This window comes from Danio rerio, chromosome 23 (assembly GCF_052040795.2).
Source record: "Danio rerio strain M-AB ecotype USA chromosome 23, GRCz13ab, whole genome shotgun sequence".
Classification (NCBI taxonomy): domain Eukaryota; kingdom Metazoa; phylum Chordata; class Actinopteri; order Cypriniformes; family Danionidae; genus Danio; species Danio rerio.
In genome coordinates this window covers 6,222,018-6,245,054 of record NC_141043.1, presented here as the reverse complement: position 1 = coordinate 6,245,054, position 23,037 = coordinate 6,222,018, and the positions used below count along the sequence as shown (strand labels likewise).

At 39.5% G+C, this 23,037-nt stretch overlaps 1 protein-coding gene across 9 annotated transcripts in view; it reads right to left on the bottom strand.

The window, feature by feature from the left end:
* Positions 1-4,245: 4,245 nt before the first annotated feature.
* mybpha (myosin binding protein Ha) overlaps positions 4,246-23,037 on the bottom strand; it is a 46,697-nt gene continuing 27,905 nt past the window's right edge. For 5 of the 9 annotated variants that reach the window (XM_087305385.1, XM_087305386.1, XM_087305387.1 and 2 more), the window contains 5 exons: positions 20,198-20,367; positions 12,669-12,855; positions 12,387-12,435; positions 6,038-6,088; positions 4,374-4,840 (listed from right to left, as the gene is read on the bottom strand). In XM_087305385.1, coding sequence (XP_087161511.1) covers positions 12,401-12,435; positions 12,669-12,855; positions 20,198-20,367 — 392 coding nt within the window. In that variant the 3' untranslated portion in view covers positions 4,374-4,840; positions 6,038-6,088; positions 12,387-12,400. 9 annotated transcript variants of the gene reach the window in all.

Here is a 23,037-nt window from a genome sequence, read left to right as displayed (position 1 = left end):
ACACTCAATCATTTTGACTTACTTCGCCACAGCAGAGTATACTGCTAATTACTCTGGCAAATGTTGTACTGGCAGATGTCCTTCTACCATCAATCCAGGCCTAAGAATAATAATAATAACTAGAACCTAAAGTTCATTGATAAACTTTGAATTTGGCTTGAGAAAGGCAACGTGACTGCGCTAGGACTGGGAATGGCAGTTGGCAGAAAGCACGGCGTTGGTTGCTAAGTGGTTGCTAGGCAGTTGCTAAAACAATTATGGCATTGTTAGGTGGTTGCTAAGCAGTTGCTAAATGGCAATGCTCGTGTACATGTTTGATCAAATGCTAATACTTAGTAGGCATTTCTAGCATATGTTATTGCATTTAGATAATCATTCATAGCATGTAGCTAATCGTTATTAGCACCTGGCTTCCATTATCATTGTTACCATGCATAGTACACAGAAAGTCCCATTTGCTAGCATGAGTTAAACAAGCCAATGCCCAGGTCCCTACAATTTTCTGATGTAGAGATATTGCTATTTTTAAATGGTTGTATTTTTTTGAAAATACAATGCTTAATAAGTGTGAAAGTGATACATGCAAAAATGGCTTGCCATATCAGTAAAAAATATAGTTTAAGTCAAAAATGGCTTGCCATATTTTGAGAAAAATAATGCTTAAAAATTATTTATTGGAAAACTATAAGTCTGATAAACCTTAAAGATATATCAACAAAATCTAACGCTTCTAAATACAGCTTTTGGCCAAATTTGGGGCTTGTATAATTTTTCTATATGCCCGGATTATAAAAATTTAATATTTAACATTTTTTATTAAAAAAACAATAAGTCTTATAAGCATGGGGAGATATAGCAACAATCTTGAATGTAGAAGGCACATTTTGACCACATTTGGGCCTTGTGGCATGAACGGCCTAGGAGGAGAAACGTTTGTTTTCAAGGACAGAGTAGTATAACAGTATGTTGGCTTTCTCAAGCCAACATAATTCCTTACATTTATATAGCGCTTTTCTGAGCACTCAAAGTACTTTACACACATTGGGGGGAATCTCCTCATCCACCACCAATGTGCAGCATCAACCTGGATGACGCGACGGCAGCCATTTTTCGCCAGACCACACACCAGCTGATTGGTGGAGAGGAGACATTAATGAAGCCAATTGGAATATGGGGATGGTTAGGAGGCCATGATGGCCAGAGGCCAGTGGGTAGATTTGGCCAGGATGCCAGGGTTAAACCCCTACTCTTTTTCGAAGGACATCCTGGGATTTTTAATGACCACAGAGAGTCGGGACCTCGGTTTAACGTTTCATCCAAAAGATGGCGCTGACTGACCAGTCCCCATCACTATACTGGGGCATTAGGACCCACACAGACTGCAGGTTGAGTGCCCCCTGCTGGCCTCACTAACACCACTTCCGGCAGCAACGTAGCTTTCCCATGTGGTCTCCCATCCAAATACTGACCGGGCACAGCCCTGCTTAGCTTCAGTGGGCGACCATGTGAGAGTTGCAGAGAGTTAGCTGCCGGCTATCTCTCAAGTTAGTGTGTATGTTTGTTTGTGTATTTTTTGAAGGCTATGCTATTGGATTACTGAATAATCTTTGGCATCAATAAAGTATCTATCTACCTAACTAACTAAGGGTGCTTTCCCACCTGCCTTATTTAGTTCGGTTGAATCGCACTAGAGTTCGCTTCCCCTTTGGTACGGTTTGTTTGGGCAGATGTTAATGCAGCAATCGTACTCGAGTGCGCACCAAAAGTGGACCAAATAAGCGTACCGAGACCTGCGTGAAGAGGTGGTCTCGGTATGCTTTCAAACGAACCCTGGAGCGGTTCGTTTGTGGTCTGAATATGATCCGTACTAAAACAGGTCCAACCGCAAAAAGTACTGCGCATTTTGGACTAATTCAGCTGCCGTAGGCCAATGCCCTGTCCATTATAGGATATGGAGGAAAAATATTTGTTGACAGCGCTTTACTAATAGAGAGAGAGAGAGAGGGGAAAACATTACCTGATGGATCGTTGGTAATATTTACTCAAGATGACCATGTCGCAGTTTAGCTAAATTAATTCACCTCTTCTCCTGAAGTGATGAGCGATACATTAAACACTGTTTTCCAGCCGCGGCCGCGCTTCATTTTCGTAATGTATAGTTTGTCTAAAGCAGGGATACAATCAGCCAGCGCAGTCGTCCCTCCAGAGTAAAAGGTTTTGTTTACCTGCGGGAGTTCACTGGCATTTTCCCGAACGTGAATTCTGACCAATCAATAAGCAGTTTAGGAAATATGTTCAACAACATCTGGCCAATGAGAGATGTGGATTTTGTCAGATGACTGCATTTTAGTTTGTTTCAACTGGTTCGGACCAAAGCCAGCAGTGTGGTGTGAAAACGACCCAAAGACGGCAAAAAATGCAACAATGTATCATTTATTACCCTTGGTCCAGACCAAATGAAGCGAACTACAGATGTGAAAGCACCCTTAGAGGAGTTTTAAAAGTTTTTTAAGAAACCAGAAGTTGAGATGACCTATCCTTCTGGAACTGTTGAGGCAGAATTACTTGCAAGGAACACTTGCAGATAGTGAAAGCAATCCCCTTTTGCAGTGGAAGGTACTGTGGCTGACAGCCAATATTTGCAATGTTTTAAGAGCCACGATATCCAGGGTAATGTCCGCATACCACCAAGAAGGATGAACCACAGAAACAACTGTGAGCGCAAAAGGAAGCTGTATAAAAGGGATGTGTGCTAACCTGGATTGTATCCAAACAAAATAAAACCACAGGTTCTGTTTACTGCAGAATTAAAAGTGCACCTCAACTCTCCTGTTTCCACCCAAACTGTTCAACAGGAGCTCCACAGTGTCAATATGCATGGCTGGGCTGCTATAGCCAAACTTTTGATCACTCGTGCGTCAGGAAATATTTTCCTGGCCAGTATTCTACAAGAAGAATGCCTCCAAATCCCTCTGGCAACAGTGCGAGACTTGCATCTGTCATTCCCAAAATCAACTGATGTTGTATTGGCCGCAAAAGGAGGCCCTACACCAGGGATGACCAACCCTGTTCCTGGAGATTCACCTTTCTGTAGATTTCAGTTGCAACCCATATCAAACACACCTGCATGTAATTATCATGTGGTGTTCAGGTCCTAATTAATTGGTTCAGGTGTGTTTGATATGGGTAGCAACTGAAATCTGCAGGAAGGTGGCTCTCTAGGAACAGGGTTGGCCAGCCCTGCCCTACACCATACTAATGAATTGTTGTGGTCTAAAACCAGACAATTCAGTTGTATATAGTGCAGGGGGTATAGGAAGTGCAAGGTGTTAAGGTTGAGATGTCCGTGGCGCAAATAAAGACCCAGGTCCATGTGAGTGTGGAGTGCCGATCGTGGGTAGTTGGAGAAGGGACTAATCTACTTTATACTGTTTTTTTGACTGGTGTAACACAAATGTTTCTTTGATTTTTTTTCCTGTCATAATTATTGCTGTTCTCTAATGTTTATCCCCAAAAATGATTATTATTAATAACCTGATTTTTGATACATCTAATTTATACATGTGGCAAACAGGAATCTATTTCTGTTCATATATACTCACTGGCCACTTTATTAGGTACACTTGTACCGGGTTGAACACTCTTTTGCCTTCAGAACTGCCTTAATACTTTGTGGAATACATTCAACAAGGTACTGGAAATATTCCTCAGAGGTTTTGATCCATGTTGACATGATAGCATCACTCAGTTGCTGCAGATTTGTCGGCTGCACTGCACTGCTCCATGATGTGAATCTCAATTGGATTGAGATCTGGTGACGGTGGAGGCCATTTGAGTACAGTGAACTCATTGTCATGTTCAAGAAACCGGTCTGAGATGATTTGCACGTTATGACATGGCACTTTTTCCTGCTGGAAGTAGCCATCAGGAGATGGGTAAACTGACATCATGAAGGGATGGACATAGTCATAGATGGGTGTAAATGAGTGTGTATGGATGTTTCCCAGAGATGAGTTGCAGCTGGAAGCGCATCCGCTGCGTAAAACATATGCTGGATGAGTTGGCAGTTCATTCTGCTGTTGCAACCCCAGATTAATTATCACATGCCAAAGTGTGCTAAGTCTATGTCTTGGTTGTTTTATATTTATTTATGCTATGATCAAGATCATTTAGGGAGTAAATAATACTTCAGAATGTATCTGAAATCCCTTAACATCAAGAGCAGCTGATAAGTGTTGTTAGTAACAGGTTTTATCTGAGGTTTATTTGGTGAGGGCGTCAGTTAAAGGCTGTTTACAAATCTATTTAAAACCTGTACATGGGCTGTGAAGACCACATGTCATCTACTTAAATATACCCTTCATGACTATTAGTTCAACCATCTTGCTGGTTTATTACAAACAGACCAGTGCCTACAATATCTGTTTAACACAAAGGCCTGTTTAAAAGCACATTTTAAATATGATTTTACATACAATTTCACATAAAATAAGACTATTTTTGTTTTTGTTTACTGCAAAATATATCTAATTAAAACATGAAAAGCACAGTATGCTAATTTTGTACATTTTGTATTGTTGCAAGAACAGTGTGCTTACTGTATTCTCAAGGACAGTGAAAGATTTCATCAGTAAGAAACAGGAACAGACAACTAATACATGCAAGGAATACAAAACTAAAAATTCTATTTTTAGGCCATAACTAACATGGCGCTGTAGCTTTTCTAGAAAAAACAGAAAACTATCCTTTGTTTCATGTGTTTTGTTGAGTCTTTGTTGAGAATGCTGAGACTGTCTTATTGTGCACACAACAGCTCATCCTCCAGCACCACTGTAAACATCTACATGAGAAAGAAGAAACGTAACTGTGTCAGACACCAGAAAACCACATTACCCAGAATGCATTTCTAAAGAACACTCCACATTTAAAAATAATAAATACAAAAATAGGCTCATTTTACAAGTATCCGATGTAACAGTTAAGGGATAAAAAAAAAAAAAGTTTTATCCCTGATCTCCGGCTCTGGAATGAGTACTTTTAGCTTAGCTTAGCATAGCATAGATCATTCTATCAGATTAGACCATTCACATCTCCTTCAAAATGGCTGCAGCAGGCGCAATGTTATTACGCAGCACCTAAAGATATTCTTGCACCTGCTGCAGCCATGGTATGGGACAAAGTTCCCAGATTATTTTGCCATGGCAATATACTTCCTAGTCATATTGACCTGCAAAATAGTCTTAATATGTGTTAATATGTCAGTCTTAATATGTGATGTAATTACAGAAGTCAATTAAGCTTTAAACAGGAAAATTATCAACTATTTTTAGTGAGATGCTACTGGTCGAATCTGATTTAATGATGCTATGCTAAGCTAACCTAAATGTGCTCCTGCAAAGACTCAGAAATCAGCTGAATGAATACCCTGCTGAAAAATCCAGCTTAAACCAGCCTAGGCTGGTTGGCTGGTTTTAGCTGGTTGACCAGCCTGGTTTTAGAGGGGTTTCCAGCCATTTCCAGCCTGGTCTCAGCTGGTCAGGCTGGAAAATGACCAGCTAAATCCAGCTAAAACCAGCTTGATCAGCCTGGTTTAAGCTGGACATAGCTGGTTTTGGCTGGGCTCCCAGCCTGGCTAAGCTGGTCAAGCTGGTTTTAGCTGGTCAACTCCCAGCCTGACCAGCTAAGACCAGGCTGGAAATGGCTGGAAACCAGCCTGGAAATGGCCAAAACCCCTCTAAAACCAGGCTGGTCGACCAGCTAAAACCAGCCTAAGCTGGTTTAAGCTGGATTTTTCTGTAGGTTGGTTACTGAAAAAAGTGGTGCTTTAAACTACACATGCAGTGAATAGGTTTGGTAATACAACAATTAAGACATAACGCATAATATTAATGTAGTTTTAAATGTAAAATGAGCCAACAAAAAGTATTTTATTATGTTTTTATGTAGCATTCAGCATAACACCAGAGAATTATCGTGTTTAGATGATCTATAGGAAGCTGCTTTGTGAGATAATCAGGCTAACTGTAGCTTTGCTCACCTTTGTTTAGTTTTATTTCACATCGTGTCCTGCTGCTCCTTAACAAGAGAACTGCAAAAACAAGGCATTCGAAATCAGCATAACATTTAATACTATTCTCAAGATTAAAAACTGCTGTGCAGCAATAAGCTAATTAATTAGCAGCGTAAGAATTGAGCATTACACTGTTTGAGTCATGCCTGTGAATGATACCTGAAATCACTTCTTTAGTAACCCAGATGGCATATGAATGTGGGCCACATCAGGCAGTTATGCAGGACTGGTGGTTTTTCTTTGTCCCAGACAAAATGAATGTGAGCCTGAAGTGGCCCACCTGTACAATAGGAAAATGGTAAATTTGGTCCAAATGACAGAGGACAAATGTGGGCCACAGTTAGAAAAATAGTGGCATAGTCATTTAAGGGTAATCTGGCTTTAAACCTAAAGTGGCTCAAACATGTAAGTGCAAATGTGGCCCAGGTATCTTAAGACATATGTGGGCCACTTTTGGCAGATATTTGCCACTGTACGCTTTGGCTATTGCGGCTGCGAGCCTAATGTGGCCCAGAGGAGATATGGCAAATGTGGCCCAGGTTTTTTAAAACATATTTGGGCCACTTTTGGCAAAAAATCTAAATAAAAGTTTTGTACATGCCATGTGGTATCTGGTTTGACGTTAGCATCTTGAGCTTAATCACAACATGGTAAAAACGTCAACTAACAATTAAAAAGTAACAGAATTAAATGTTCCCTATCACATTTTTACTTTACTGATGGATTCAGTTATACATTTGTTGCATGTCAATCAGTGTATGTCAGTGCTTCCCACAGGTTTGAAATATACTGGTGGTGGTAGCCGGACTGAAACAGAGCATTCACCCACAGCACATAAATGGTCAACTACATGCGACATAAAAAAAAAAAAAAAAAAGTTTTTTAACTAGATTTTTATTATGACACATACATGTTATGCACCTTTACTTTTTAATGGGTTAAAGTTATTTTTAAAAAAGGCTGTTGAAATAAAAAATCCACTATTTCTCTTTTGTGTTAATTAAGAGCCATGTGCACCCACTGACAGGTAAAGACTGCTCTCTCTCTCTCTCTCTCTCTCTCTCTCTCTCTCTAAAGTTGCCTTATTGGCTTGATATTTACAGTATTGCCAAAGCATTTTACATATGTATAAAGTATGTAATATTTTAACATCATTAAACAAATATACAGAAAATAAGAAATAAATCTCAGAAAAAAAATCTAACATTCTTGCTAAAAATGATAATAATTACAAGAATAAAAAGTGAGTGTAGATTATTTAAATAAGCAAAATTAGTTGATTAGCCATTTCTAACAAGTATTTTGCAGCCATTTTAGATGTGATTTTGTTCTCTCTGAGTATATAGCAAAGTCTAGTCGTTTATTAAATGATTAATCATTTTATGTTTCTCAATGAAATACACATATGAATAACGGCAACTTTATAAAGCTAATGTAAGGCCCGAATCCCAGACATTTTAGGAGATTCAGAAAAAACGGACGGATGCAATTTGGCGAAAAAGACACGTCTCTGTGGGTCTCTGTAGAGCACATAAGATTGTTGGAGTAAGTGAAAAATTGCGTACACTGAACCAGCAGTCGTTCGCAAATGTTTCGCTTTCTTGGTACCAAAAAGAAAGTGCAAAAGGATTGTGAAAATACTATTATTCAAATGTCAACATCAAATATCTGAAATATATACCACCAAATTATATGTGTGGGAAGCACTGTTTGTAGTCTATGCTAAACTGATTAATATGTACCCACAATGCTAGAGTGAGTCATAGTAACATCTTAGCAACCACTCCGACACACACTTTTGCAAACACTTGAATGCCTGTGGATAAATGTGTTGAGCTGGTAAGTTTAAAGATCTACCACAAAGACGCCATTTAATAGGGTTAAAGAAATAGTCACTATTTCTTATTAGCTATTACGGTTTAAAGTGTGACTGTGTTGTTAAATAAAATATGAATAAAGCATAGAATAACTATACATCAACCCTATTGTTGTGACAATTAACTCTTTAAACACAGTAGCGTAATGAAAATGCATACAATTGTCTTTTAGACACCCTGTGGAATCAGGTTTAGGTTAGCATCTTGAGCTAAAGCACAAAATGTTGGAAAATGTCAACTTTGTTATTGTGAACTCTGTTTGTGCTTTAAGTAACAGTTTAACAATCAGTAAAGTAAAAAATAGTAACAAAACCAAATGTCCCCTATCACATTTAAACATTTTGCATTATTCTACTTTAATAATAGATTCAGGAATGCATTTGTTGAATGTGTCAAATATGTATGCATGCCAAAATGATTAATATGTACTCACAATTCTAGAATGAGTCAGTAACATCTTATAGCCACCAATCAAAAAAATAAATACATCATCAAATACACAAAACAATTTTGAGTATCTTAAGTTGTTTCTGATTTGTGACTAAAATATTCCTATGGCTCATTCTAGAATTGTGATTACACACTCACTTTATTAGGTACACCTGTCCAACTGCTTGTTAACACAAGTTTCACCAAAAAGCACCACACAAAAGCACCATAATGGGGAAGAAAGGTGATTTAAGTGACTTTGAATGTGGCATGTTTGTTGGTGCCAGACGGACTGGTCTAAGTATTTCAAAAACTTCTGATCTACAGGGATTTTCATGCACAATCATCTCTAGGGTTTACAGAGAATACAGAGAAGTAAGTGCTGCGCAAGTAAACCTCACTCCTCTGACCTCTAAAGGTCCTCTTCAGGCTATGGACTTTAGCCTCCTTGGTAGAGCACTCGACTCCCATGCGGAAGATCACCGGTTCGACCAGCTCGGAGCGAGTTGGTTACACAGCACCGGTGGGGTTACATTGGTGCCGTGACCCGGATGGGAGTGAGGTTTAGGGGGGTGAGTGTAACGGAGGCCAGCTAGTAAGCGCTGTGTTGGTAAACCTCACTCCTCTGACCTCTAAAGGTTTTCTAGTGACAGACGCTTGAGGCCATGGTCTTTAGCCTCCTTGGTAGAGCACCCGACTCCCATGCGGAAGGTCGCCGTTTTTTTATACCAGCTCGGAGCGGGTTGGGTGACGTAGGACCGGTGGGGTTACAACTGCACTCAAATGGCCTCCACCGTCACCAGATCTCAATCCAATAGAGCATCTTTGGAGATTGAAACAGGAAATTCGCATCATGGATGTGCAGCCGACAAATCTGCAGCAAATCTGTGATGCTATCATGTCAATATGGATCAAAACTTCTGATGAATATTCTCCGTAGCTTGTTGAATCTAATCGACGAGGTATTAAGGCAGTTCTGAAGGCAAAAGGGGGTCCAATCCGGTACTTGTAAGGTGTACCTAATAAAGTGGTCGGTGAGTGTATATTAATAATTTTGCCATACGTACATATTTGAGTGCTATGCAACAAATGTATAACTAACTCCATTATTGAAGTTGAACACATTATTAACACTTGAACGTTTGTGGACAAATACAGTATGTTGAGCTGGTGAGTTTAAAGATCTACCACAGAGATGCCAGTTAACAGGATTAAAGAAATTGGCACTATTTGTCATTAGTTCCTGTTTAAAGTGTGATTGTGTTGTCAAATAAAGCATGGTTTCCAGGTACTGTCAGCCACTGCAGTCATTCTACTCTGAAAAACCAACAGGAAATCCTTGTTTCGATATTTACATTTCTCCGTTTGAAATTATAAACTTGGCATGCTGGAAATGTTCAATTTGGAAGTGGTTATAAAAAATAAATAAATAAATAAAAATACAATGCATGCACATATTTTAAAAACATTTTTCCAAACCTTTATCTTTATATGTTTTAAAACTGTCTAACTGTTCAGCAAACCCACTTCTTTCAGTGCTGGGAAACCAAACATGACGTGTGAATTTGAGGTGTTGTCCAGCAGTGTGCAGCCACTTTCTGAAAATAAGTGAGGCAGAGTTTTCCGCTCTCTGCCTGGCCACAGTTTCTTTTTTAGTGCACACAACCACTAACAGACACTCCTCACTGAGAGTTTTGATGATTTGCAGACCCCCTGTGTATGATGTCTCACAACGGCAAAACAGTTGCCATCACACGTCATAGACTCATAGAACACGCACAAAGTGTACAAACAGATGTCTACAATGATGTGAGATCCCTCATCTGGTTGCATTTAGTCAACTGAACCAAAAGGGTTTAGACGTTTATGTTTGGTCTAGCTGTGTGCCACAAATGAGTCAAGCTTAAATTTAAATAAATACCAAAGACCAAACTAAGCAACCCACCCAACCAACATCACAAGGTCAGGTTTAATGTGTGAAGTTTTTTTTGCTTTTTTTTTTTTTTTTAAAGCTATACATTTGAACTGCAATTCAAACCTGATGTAGCTTCTGTACATAAACTTGACACGGAGTGGTGAAATGATGAAACCTTCCTGAAGGCATCGTGTGCATTCATCAGGATTTACAGAGCCTTTAAAGACAAGGTTACTAGTTGACATGCATGCTTTTGGTGTGCATGTACTGCAGAATTGTGGCATCAGCTTTTCAGGGATATTCAAGTTATTTTACACTGTGTAACTGCATTTAGTTTGAGGGCAAATGCTTTTTTTTTTCAGTGTGATCATAAACAATACAGTCAAAAGCAATACGTTGACTTTAAAAAACAAGTAAATTTGTTGTATTTACAGTGATTTGTTGACTGTACTTAAAGTGAGTTAACCTGTTACCTTAAAGAGGTGACACAGTACGAATTAATATTTTAAACTTTAGTTCATGTGTAATGTAACTGTGTGAATGTAATACGCTCAAAGTTCAATGTAAATTGGGTTTTACAAAGTTAGCTTAGCATAGCCTACAGTGAATGAAGTTTGGGGAATACAAAAAAATAAATTTGGGTTAGTGAGATCATAAACACTTTGCGTGTGTTTACCACGCACATACACTCCACGCAGCAAAGGGGCATAGCCAGAGGTGCTGTGATGTAGAAGCAGAGAAAGCTAAAATGCTGTCCAAACACTGCTATTTCCACAGAGCCTTTTCCGTTTCTGTATTTGGGCTTCCAATGTACACGACACAAAGAGAGAAGTGCTTACAATTTAATTTGAATTTTATTCCAGAGAATTAAAAAAAAAAAGATATAGCTAGCATTTGACAAAGAACAGCTTTCCGAATCTTTCCGAGTTTAGTGCTGGATTCGGCTATAAACTCCTCAAAGCAGGAGCACACCGCCAATAATAGACTAAGCTGTGGATTAGGAGCCACAACCTCTAAGTATTTTAATTTGTTAAAATTGATCTGTTACATGCATACGTTCTAGCGTTAATGGTTTGTTGTAGCAAGGACATAAACAAAAATGCAAACAATGGGAAATGCTGCTTGGCATCGTTAACAATTTAGCTACAAATTCATATTTATCAGTCAACACTGCTGTAAACACCAACAATCTTCACCAGCGTGTTCAATGTCTCTCTATGCAGCCACGTTCCCTGCGTTCTACATCTTAAATAATGAACTTGCAAAAGATATGCGAAGATTTCATATTACTTACACATATTTTTAAACCGAATATATATAAAAGATACTTGTCAGATTTTATTTTAGGGTGCTTTCACATCTGTAGTTTGGTTCATTTGGTTCGGACAAAGGGCAACAAATGATACATTGTTGCATTTTCTGCCGTCTTTGGTTCGTTTTCACACCACACTGACTGCTTTGGTTCGAACCAGTTGAAAAGAACCAAAATGCAGTCATCTGACAAAATTCACATCACTCATCGGCCAGATGTTATTGAAGGTATTTCCTAAACTGCTTTTCGATTGGTCAGAATTCACGTGCAGGAAATGCCAATGGAACCAATGCAAGTAAACAAACTGGCAGACGCAAAATCTAGCTACGACTGTGCTGGCTGATTGTATCTTTGCTCATAGTATGCTAAATAGGTGTTATGCATCACTTTAGTCAACCTATAAATTTCCAAAATGAAGCAAGGCTGCGGCTGGAAAACAATGTTTTAATGCACTGCAAATGGCGATGGCGTATTGCAGGTCACTTCAGGAGGCGTGAATTAATTTTGCTAAACTGCGACAGTCATCTTGTGGAAATATTACCAACGATCCATCAGGTAATGTTTTAACCTCTTCCTCTCTCTATCTGTTGGTAAAGCGCTGTCAAATATCTGACTGACAGTGTTTACACATTAGAGGCACAGTGCATGCTAATGACTACACACTTTACAGTGTACAACAATAATAATCACCCTTATTTTGTATTCATAAATAATACTAATATATCATTAAATAAATTATATATTGAATTCAAAATTAATTTGAATATTTCAGCTGTTTGTTACCTGTGCACATCCACTTATTTCTTGTCCTTTTCCTCTTGGATGGTCACCTCTGGTGAAAGAGAAACACAAATGTTCCTCAGCATATCATCGTTCCCATCTTGCACACATTTATACATGCTTAAAATCATCTCATATTATTCATAGTCAGCAGGAAAAAAATAAGTTTGCTTGCTATTCGTCTCCTGGATAAACACCTTAAAGGATCAATGTCTCTATAATCAGCTGGAAAAGCACCTTGTAGCATTAGTGTGTCAGGCAAAGAGCAAACGATCCTGTACTTACGTTTGACCTCCAGCTTACAGGCAACTGTAGCCTCTCCGAGAGCATTCTTGGCCCTGCAAGTGTAGACGCCGCCGTCAAAGCTGGATGGTTTGCGGATTTCGAGAGAGCACACTCCTTGGTTGTTGATCTGCCTGAATTTGGGATCATCTCCTAGGAGCATCTGGTTCTTCAGCCACTCGATCTTGGGCTGCGGAATACAAAAATGTAAGCTGTTTTAAACGTGAGGCCATGAATAATATTAGCAACCTAGATGTCCTTGTTGTCAAAACGACATCAAAAACATGAAAGATGCTAATAGATTTTATGTCTGTTGTTTACTTTGATGTCAAAAATACTTCAAATTGACATTTAACGTTGGCGTTTAAACACACGTCAAAAAGTTATTACAAGACTGTTCTGTAATTGATTTTTGACTTTTTTTTTAATGCAATTGTCATTTCGACTGACAACAAGGTAGCTTAGATGCATTGTAGGGATACAAAATCCATTGTCAATTTGTAATTGAAGCTTTCAGATTGAAAAAAAAAACTTTTTGTGTCAAAATTTTGGTCATCTAAAACAGCGGTTCCCAACAGGGGGGGGGGTCCTAGCCCACAAGGGGGCCTCAGCGAATTCTGTGGGGGGTGGCGTCATATTTTAAAAATTTCTTAGCAGTGGACAATTAGGATAATGATCATGTTGCCTTAGATCATTCTATCCCCTAGCTCAGTGGCCCTAAACCACAAGTCCTTGAATCAATTGGTACCATGCTGCACAAGAAATCATTTATTATTTCCATTTATTTGTTATCTGAGCCTGAACGATCTTTTATTTTGAAAAGTCATTTATTTTGAAAAATGACCATAATCTCTCGCTAACATCTCGGTCACTTGAGCGCCCAAATTTAACCCAAAAGCAGCAAAATGATTAAGAAGTAGGTGTCTTTGGAAAGTTTCTTTACTAAGGGGAAAGGCCCAGTGAACGACCCACGAACTCCCAAGGTATGGATTCGCAACCAATTTGTCAGCAAATCAGGTGAATCCACCATGGCTCTGCAGGAAAGATCAACCGCTGGAGATTCACAAGTTTGCACAAGTTTGTTGTGTTTCCAATGAAGGTGCGAGGCTTGCACATGCACAAGCGCCGTGACGCACTCGCGCCAATGAATCCTTTATTAATGAAGTTTATTACGGTAGCTGCAATTAATACATAGGATACCAACTGAAGATGCATTTATTAATCCACAGTAATGCTGTCAACTGGTGTAACCGAAGCTATATCCAACTCCAGTGCTAACGCTCCTGTAGCCTCATTAAATTTTATGCCTCACACACACTTAGAGGTGTCACGGTCCGTTTATAATATGTCACACGTCCCAGTTTTGAATTTCTGCCCATTCAAGGTTCATGAGCCAGAGCGGCATGTTACTGTACTACATAGGTCAAGTGTTTTAGCATTCTGTTATAGCTCTATAACCTTATGATGCCAACTTTTGTCCTGCTGTTTCTTGGCTAACTTTCTAGAAAAATATATAATAATCATACTGTAAATCCCCTTTGGGTTTTAATACATTTGGTTTCACAGATGGAGTCCATCAGATGCTAAATTGCTTCAGATTTCAACATTTCATAGATAGTGGTTTAACTAATTTCAAGAGGATCATGTGCTTATGATTGAACTCCATTAGTACCGTATTAGCTCCGTATATTTGCACCAATCAGATGAATACTGACACACTATAAACTACCAGAGCTTTCTACTCCAGTCATCTTCGTCTTGTAGAATCCCCCTTTCCTCCCCTACTCCTCCCCTTCTCAAGGTGGCACGGTGGCCTAGTGGGTAGCACTGTCGCCTCACACCAAGAATGCTACTGGTTCTGCACTCTCTGGGCAAGTCGGTGTTTCTGTGCAGTTTGCATGTTCTCCCCATGTTTTGTGTTATTTTTCTCTGTTTTCCTCCAATCATCCAAAGACATACACCGCAAGTAAATTGACTATTTCAAAATAGCATCCTTAGGCAACTCTAGCCAGATATATCTCAGCAGTTCAGAAGTAAGGGAGTTCTTGAGACCCACCTGAGCTCAAACTCTCCTCTCACCCTTCAAACGGGAGGGAGCCCCGGGCTCAAGTATATTCTGAGCTCAGGGCTCTCTCCCGGGACAGCATGCCAAACACGCTTTATTATCAATCATCAGCTAAGTGTGAACTCTTGAAATGGCTAATGCAAAGATGCTATTAGAGAAGGTAGAGATTCAAATATTGTCCTTCAAGAGTTTAACATGTTGATTTGAAAACATTTTCACTTTAAGGTGTTTGATTTGAAGTTTTGATTTGGTTTGATTTGAAGGAATTTAAAAGTTAGTTTCCTTTAGAGGAAGTGATAAAATTTGAGCCGCCCAGCTGAAAACAACATTAACAGGCTTTAATAATGTTAGCTATGGTTTTAAACACAGCGGATACCAATTTTTGGTTAAAATATTAATGGGCACACTGACATTATCACTTTCAAAAGTGGTTTATTAGAACAACATTCCAACCAACAAGGACTGAAACTGCTTTTGAGAGAAACAGTAGCAGCGTGTCAATTTCAATTTATTTACCATTTTTGTCTTTTTAATAAAGAACCTACTTTAAGTTTCATTCTTCACTAACTTTTCTTTGTTTAAAATATGGCAGTGTCAGACAGACTGTAGCAGGAATCTTGCTAATCAAACATCTAATTTTGTGTTCTGATCTTCTGAGATTTCACAAACTGGTAATAACAATAAGTGATATTTCAGACTGTTGATGATTAGAATGAATGTTGAATGATTAGAGAATTTAGAAGCTAAGAGTAAGGATGGGGTTGTTTCCCCCATCCCCCAGATTTATTCATAGAAGCTCTTTCAAGAAAGAAATTATGTTGCAGTATTCAAATATTAATTTTCTTTTAAATGAACTTTGTTCCTTTATTAATCAGGGGTCGCTACAGTGGAATGAACTGCCAACTTATCCAGCATATATTTTACACAGCGGATGCCCTTTCAGCTGCAACCCAAAACTGGGAAACACCCACATACATACACTACAGCCAATTTAGTTTATTCAATTCACGTCATGTCTCTGGACTGTGGGGGAAACCGGAGCACCCGGAGGAAACCCATGTGAACACGAGAAGAACATGCAAACTCAACACAGAAATGCCAACTGACTGAGCTGGGTCTCGAACCAGCAACCTTCTTGCTGTGCTACCCCACTGTGCCACAGTGACGCCCAATATTCAAGTTAAGAATTTAAAATAAACTTTAGATCAACAACTGCATTCCTAATATATGTGTATGCGTATACATGTTAGACAGTATTTTGTAGTTGGACCATTAAAGAGTTAAAAAAAAATGTTTTCTTTATAAGGCAGATTGCTGAAAATTCATTTTAGTCAATTCAAAAAGTCATTTTAGGGTGATTTGTGGTTTAGTTTTACAGATTTACGATTTAGCACTAAAATGCTTTGTGAAATACTGTTAGGGTATTATATAAATATAAGTCTTACATGCATTAGTTTTAAGATTTTCTTCTAAATTGGGAAGTTTGGATTTACTTTTAGCTTTAGAATGTTGTGGCAATACGCCTCTGTTAAAGAAGTCAAATACAATTAAGCACCACTGGGTAAATATTCAGAGCAGTTCCAAGTGCATTTTCTCTTAAGCACAACTTGGCATGGTTCTGTTACTAACTGTTACCGACCCAGGTTTTTCTACACAACCATCTGGGAGGAACGCCTACCGTATAGTGATGTGATCATGGTTTTCTAGTCTAGTACAGAAGCATGCTCACTCCAGTGAACTTGAGAGGATGGTGGACTAAGTTGGGTTGCACTGGAACTGTGGCTAGATACTACACATGTAAATGTGAAAACAACTTGATCTTGTGTGCACAAACGCCCAGGAAGTTTCTTGTGTATATGTACTGTATTTTAACCAAGTACGTGTATGGGACCCATCAAACATGCACAATGTGAAAGGCCTTTCTAATGCTTAAAAATGGCAAAAGGAAAGCATACAGTAGACATGCTAACTGCTGTGGATACTGATAGAACTGTTCAGTTTCTCAACAATGCAGGAAAACTTTGTCAAAAAGTTCTAGACACCCTTAAACCTTGGGAATCAGCATGAAAGTATGTATTGTAGTCCAGCCTGGCAATCTGATATTTGGGAGCAGATAACTTTAGGAAAATTCATTGACTTTCTGCCTACTCTAACCCTTTTAACTCAGTTACCTTCTGTTTCAAATACTATAGCGTTAAGGCTGATTTATAGTTCTGCGTCAAGCGCGCACGTATGCTACGGTGCAGCCTACACGTAGACACTTTGGCTGTTTCTCAATATGCGTTCTTCAGCTGTCTTGCGTCCTCGTGTTCTGGTGCAACGTCATCATCAGCTGCTTAAGTTCAGTTCCAATATTCAAAACTTGGAAGGAAACTTCCCGGATGTGTTGTTGATATCGAGGACGCACTGTTGCAGACTTGAGCAGCGAACTCGCTCTGGAAGTCCCAGAAGTCATTGCAACTGGAGGTGGGAAGCGCAGCATTTTATTTAGATTTATTATTAAAGTTCAGAGATATCACTTATTTACCTCAGGAGTTTCCTTAAATGAAACGGTGAAAGTAAACATTAACATGGATATCCTAATAAAAGAATAAACACATTAAGGGTTGTTTGTTTGCTGAGATTCGTATTAAAATCTGTTTTATTTATATTGTGCAGAGTATATTTATAATGTTTTTATGCAAAGTATATATTTTGAAGAGGGGGAAAACAATAAATCGTTGTATGAATGCTGTAATGTTTAAATAATTTACTATTTAAAACGCGTGAAGGTCACATGACCATCAGGAAGAACGCAGCATCCCATTTCTCGGAAAGGACGCATTCTCTGCCCTCGCGGTCTCCTGAGTTTGTTCTTCCGAGGACACCTGGCAAGACCGCTCTCCACAAGAACGCAAGTCCGTTCTCTGCGTTCTTGGAATTGAGAAACAGCCATAGCCCTTGCTGTCGCCGTCTGCATAGTTGACGCCCACCTTACAAAAAATGCAACTACACGTCGCAACGATGAGTAGCGCAAGCTCTGTGATTGGTCGGCTATGTAGCGCAGACGAGTGTGGGCGGGACCGAGAGCTGAGTGAGCCTGATGGAGCGAGTGTTTACAAGTATGGAGTCCCGTGAAGGAGCTCTGGATGGAAAGTTTTGTTTTGTGTTTACCTCATAGTTAAAGTTGTAGCACATCCGCTGGTTCCTGCCTCAAAATGAGGGGTTTGAGCCACTTGTACATTAAGGAAGTGTTCAGAAGAACAAAACACCAAAGAAACTCCCCGCAGAGGAAGATAAACACCTCACTGCCAACTAGCGTTTCGGAAGTGTTATTGCAGAGCAACAGAAACAGCGTGCAGAAGTATGAATGCACAGCTACGCGCGTTGCATGCGTCGTGGGTCACGGCGATCGCTTGACGCAGAAGTATAAGCCAGGCTTTATTTTTGAGAAGGCTATTGTTAGGGTGTTGAAACTCATTACGTTCTATTGCTGATTTGAGTTTTACATTTTTAATTTCATCCAACATGCTAAAGACACCCCAGACATCTCTGGAACTTTTGTTAGCGCAAAATAGACAGCAGGCCCCATCGGACACGCTGTAATGAACAAGAATTTCGTGGTGTCTTAGAAGCCTAACTTGTCAGGATTTGCGTTCACCCAAGATTCTGCATCTATCTCAGCTGTTCTCGAAACTTGAGTCTACATCCCCCTCCTTGGGAATTACAAGCTAACACAGTCCCCACATGACTGTTTACCAGCTGGCTTCAGTGGTCAGCAAGAACGGCCAACAGCGTGGTGCTTTTTGTACTTTATGACAGCAGCAATGGGCATAAGCTATTTATTGAGCTTGAATCCAAGGACATTTGGACATGCTGATACCATCGTTGGACTATTGACAGCTGCTGCTGAGTTACAACGATACTCTTTTGGAAGTATATTTGTAGCTACGCATCAGCTAATTCTAGCATCCAAACAAGTAGATAATGAGTGGTTAATTGTCTACAGCAGAAAATGTAGAAGGGGCAAGAAGAACATATGGTATATTGACAGTTACATTAAAACTACATGCCAACTAGTTCTGTATAGTAGCAGACTGTACTGTAAGGTTGGGGTTAGGGTTAGTGTAATTTGACATATACTTGCAAAGCTACTTATAGTCAGAGAATGTGTGCTGTGTTGGTGGAGCAGTATCAGCAGGTAATAAGCAGACAGACTACTAATAGTCTAATGAGTATTAGGCCCCGTCTACACTAGTGCGTTTTAGTTTTAAAATGGCATTTTAGAATGAAAACGATCCACGTCCACACTCGCGTTTTACCCAGCATTTCTGAACTGCTCTCCGTCCACACCAAAACGCTGAAAACGCACATCACGTGACCACACACACACACACTCTCGGGGCAAGCGCTGCAGCCCATCTACCCAGATGAAAGCTCTACTAGTCGGACTTCTCATCAAGCATCTCCCGCTGGATCTAATCTCACTATATTTATTAAACGGGATATTTCATTCATCTAGTTGTCTTTATCTAACGACATATTCCCTGACTTTGGTCATGGGAATCTATTACTTGTTCTCAGGTAACGTGTTTTGGCTGAGTGCAAAGATAAGTTAATGATTAATGTTACCACGTAGCCTATTCTGTATATTGACTGATCGCTTGCCTTTATTTCCTATAATGTATAAACTTATTGTATGTTATACTTTTATAATGGCCATTATCGATTATTAAAACTGATATTCAGCAAAAGATAGGGTGTGTTTCGTATTTTCACCGAAATTGAAAGGAGTCAGTTGTTATCGGCTCCACACAGTGAAGATGACGCTTATATATGCAGCACGGCGCCTCAACATTTCTGCTGTCTGTTAAGTTGCTAATATTAAAATGAAAATAGGCAGTTCCTTAAATCATGTTTACATTTTAGTGTTGAGAAAGTGAAACAACGTAGCCAGGGTGATGTGAATGAAGTTATAAAGTACACTGTTCCTTTTGAAGATTTACCTGTGTCCTCGGTATAGTCCGTTTTCCATATCAAACTGAGAAGAAGAGACTGCAGCCTTGATCAAACTTGCGAAGTCTGAACTTACAAGGAGAGGGTGCAGGACTTAACTGTGCGTGTTAGGCTACTTAATATTGAGGAAAAGCCCCAATCAAAGAGGCGAATGTCTGCAGCCCTGCCTCCGTTTTCAGATGTCTCCGTTTTCCATCATCCACACTGAGACGGAGCAGCAGCGTTTCAGAATGAAAACGGCCTCTCCAGCGTTTTCGAAACGCTCCGTTTTTCGGCGCTCGAGAACTCCGGCGTAGTGTGGACGGTTGGCGTAACCGTAGCAAAACTTACGCATTTTAAAACTAAAACGCATTAGTGTAAACAGGGCCTTAATTGGCATGAAATTGCAATGCAACTTATCGTCAACTAAATGTCCAAAAGGGACCATCAAAATAAATTGATACTGATACTGTCTATGAAAGATCATTCATACCTTTGGACTGCCTCGGACTGCACACAGTAGTTTGGCGGTGTAGCCCACAGTGGCAGCTCTGTCTTTGAGGGGGGCTGTGAACTTGGGAGCCTCGCTGAAATCATGTTCCTTGTATTCAAGTGGCTTGTAGACAATACCTACAGAAAGGGGGACAACAACCTCAGCCGGGACTGACAGTTGTACAAAGAGTACAGCTGTTACATGACATGAGAGCTACGCATGTGCAAAACGACATGCTTTACACTCCAGCAGTTTGTCAGATACAAACTGATCAGACATATTTAATTGAGGATGTACAATGCAACTGCAAATACTATCCCTCTGAATGCTAATGTAGCAGCTATGAATACAAAGTAACACTCCACTTTTTTTGGAAACAGGCTCATTTCATAAGTCACCTACTTTAGGGTTACACAATTGACTTGTGTCATTATTAAATTCGTTTAGCTAATCTCTAGGTATGGAGGGAGCACTCTTGGCTTAGCATAATCCTGCTGAAAAATCCAGCTTAAACCAGCCTAGGATGGTTGGCTGGTTTTAGCTGGTCGACCAGCCTGGTTTTAGAGGGGTTTTGGCCACCTCCAGTCATTTCCAGCCTGGTTTTAGCTGGACAGGCTGGTAGATGACCAGCTAAAACCAGCTTGACCAGCTTAGCCAGGCTGGGAGCCCAGCCAAAACCAGCTATGTCCAGCTTAAACCAGGATGGTCAAGCTGGTTTTAGATGGTTTTAACTGGACACTTTCCAGCCTGACCAGCTAAGACCAGGCTGGAAATGACTGGAAACCAGCCTGGAAGTGGCCAAAACCCCTCTAAACCCAGGCTGGTCGACCAGCTAAAACCAGCCAGCCATCCTAGGCTGGTTAAGGCTGGATTTTTCAGCAGGAAAATTATTGAATTTATGTAAGGGGATGGGCAAATTTGGCCCTGATGAGCCCATGTTCTGCAAAGTTGTGCTCCAACACTAATCAAACAGTCCTGAACAAGCTAATCAGTGTCTTCAAGATTACTAGAAAGATCCAATCAGGTGTGTATGATTAGCCTTGGAGCAAACTCTCAGAACAAGGGCCCTCCAGAACCGAGTCTGGCCATCTCCTGGTTTGTACTCTCTTCCTGAGAGCGCCACTCTAGGAAAACGTAATAAATAATATTTTGTAAATAAATTAGGATTTTGGACAGGTATCGTGGCCCATACTTAGAATTTGTGCTCCATGATAGCCCATTCAAGTGCACGCACATAGCCATTGCTGCTGGCCCTGGGGATCAGTGGCTTGGTCAAGGGACTCACCTCAGCCGTGGTATTGAGGGGGGTGAGAGTGTTGGTTTTACGCTCCCACCACTGACAATTTCTGCCAGAGATGGAACTCGAACCTTCAACCTTCCGATCACAACTTTATAACCGCTAGGCCACAGCTGCCCATGTTTAACACCTGTGCCCTATACTATCATTCACTATTCCATATGTTATTCCGGTAATGTTGTCCTCTTGAATGAATTATGTGAGTGCACTACTTTAGAAACTGAATATGCCATAAGTATAGACAGTCTGAGCACTGATTATTGCTGTGAAATATGGGACTGAATAAGTGCACTTCTCAAAAAAATAAAAAAAAATAAAAAAAATAAATAAATAAATATATATATATATATATATATATATATATATATATATATATATATATATATATATATATATATATATATATATATATATATAAAGGATTGTTTGATTCTCTGCTTCAGTAGTGTTCATTTATGCACGGAGAGCTACAGTAATCTCTGCTTGAAAGGCAATCCTTCAGAACCAGGACTGGAGACCCTAGATTTAAAAGGGAAAGGAATGGCATAACAGATAAACAGGGTAAAATATCAGATAAAGCAGGGATGCTCGATCATGTTCTGGGAGATTTATTCCGAGTTCAGTTTCAGTACATGCTCCCATTCACCTTTTTTATTGTTAAGTGTTGCTGAAAAGCTTTTTTTTTATCTGATTTAGCTGCATTTGATTATAGGGTCTGAGCTGAACTTAAAGAGGAAGGTAGGACTGGGCATCTGAGATAAAGCATAGTGAACTGAAAGTACACTAATTACACCATTGCTGCAGGGAAGTCTAAACCTGCTGCTGTGAGATGAGGTTCTGTAGAGATTAACTTTAGCCAGCTTCAGATCAGTGACTCTGAAGACCATAATTAGCTGGTTCAGATATTTTTAATAGGGTATAAGATCCTGTCTACAGGACAGTGGCCCTTCATACACTGGATTAGATAACCCTGTAGTATGTCTATTGAAGGTAACGCATTAAGAATGTAGTCTTAATCCGCCAAGAATGTCATTATGCTTCAGGGAAGAATTTTCGTTTTGGTGCATCACTATAAACAATGTTCTGTTTCTTTTTTTACTGTGTGATCTTATGTCCCTGATATTGTTGTTATGCAGTTTCAAGATGCAACATTGTATTAATTTAAGGCCATGTGAAACAAATAAGTTAAATTAATTTGCGATTAACTTATGGCATTGATGCAATTAATTGCAGTTAAATATTTTAATTGGCTGACAGCTCTACACTGTAGTAAAACTAATCTTAATAAACCCTGCTAAAAAATATCATGGATTTTTGCTGGTTAGTGCTAGCATCATGCTGTTTTCAACCAGAATTATGCTAGTTCAGCTGACCCATCAGCATTTCTGCGTCTGACACATACTAAAAGTATCTGCCAACACTACCAACAATGCTAAACAAATACAAACAATGCAAGAGTTTTCAGCAGGTGACTAACCTACTTCAAAAATCAACTTGTAGTTTGTAGGATAACCAATCAAACAGTTGATGATTGTGACCTAAA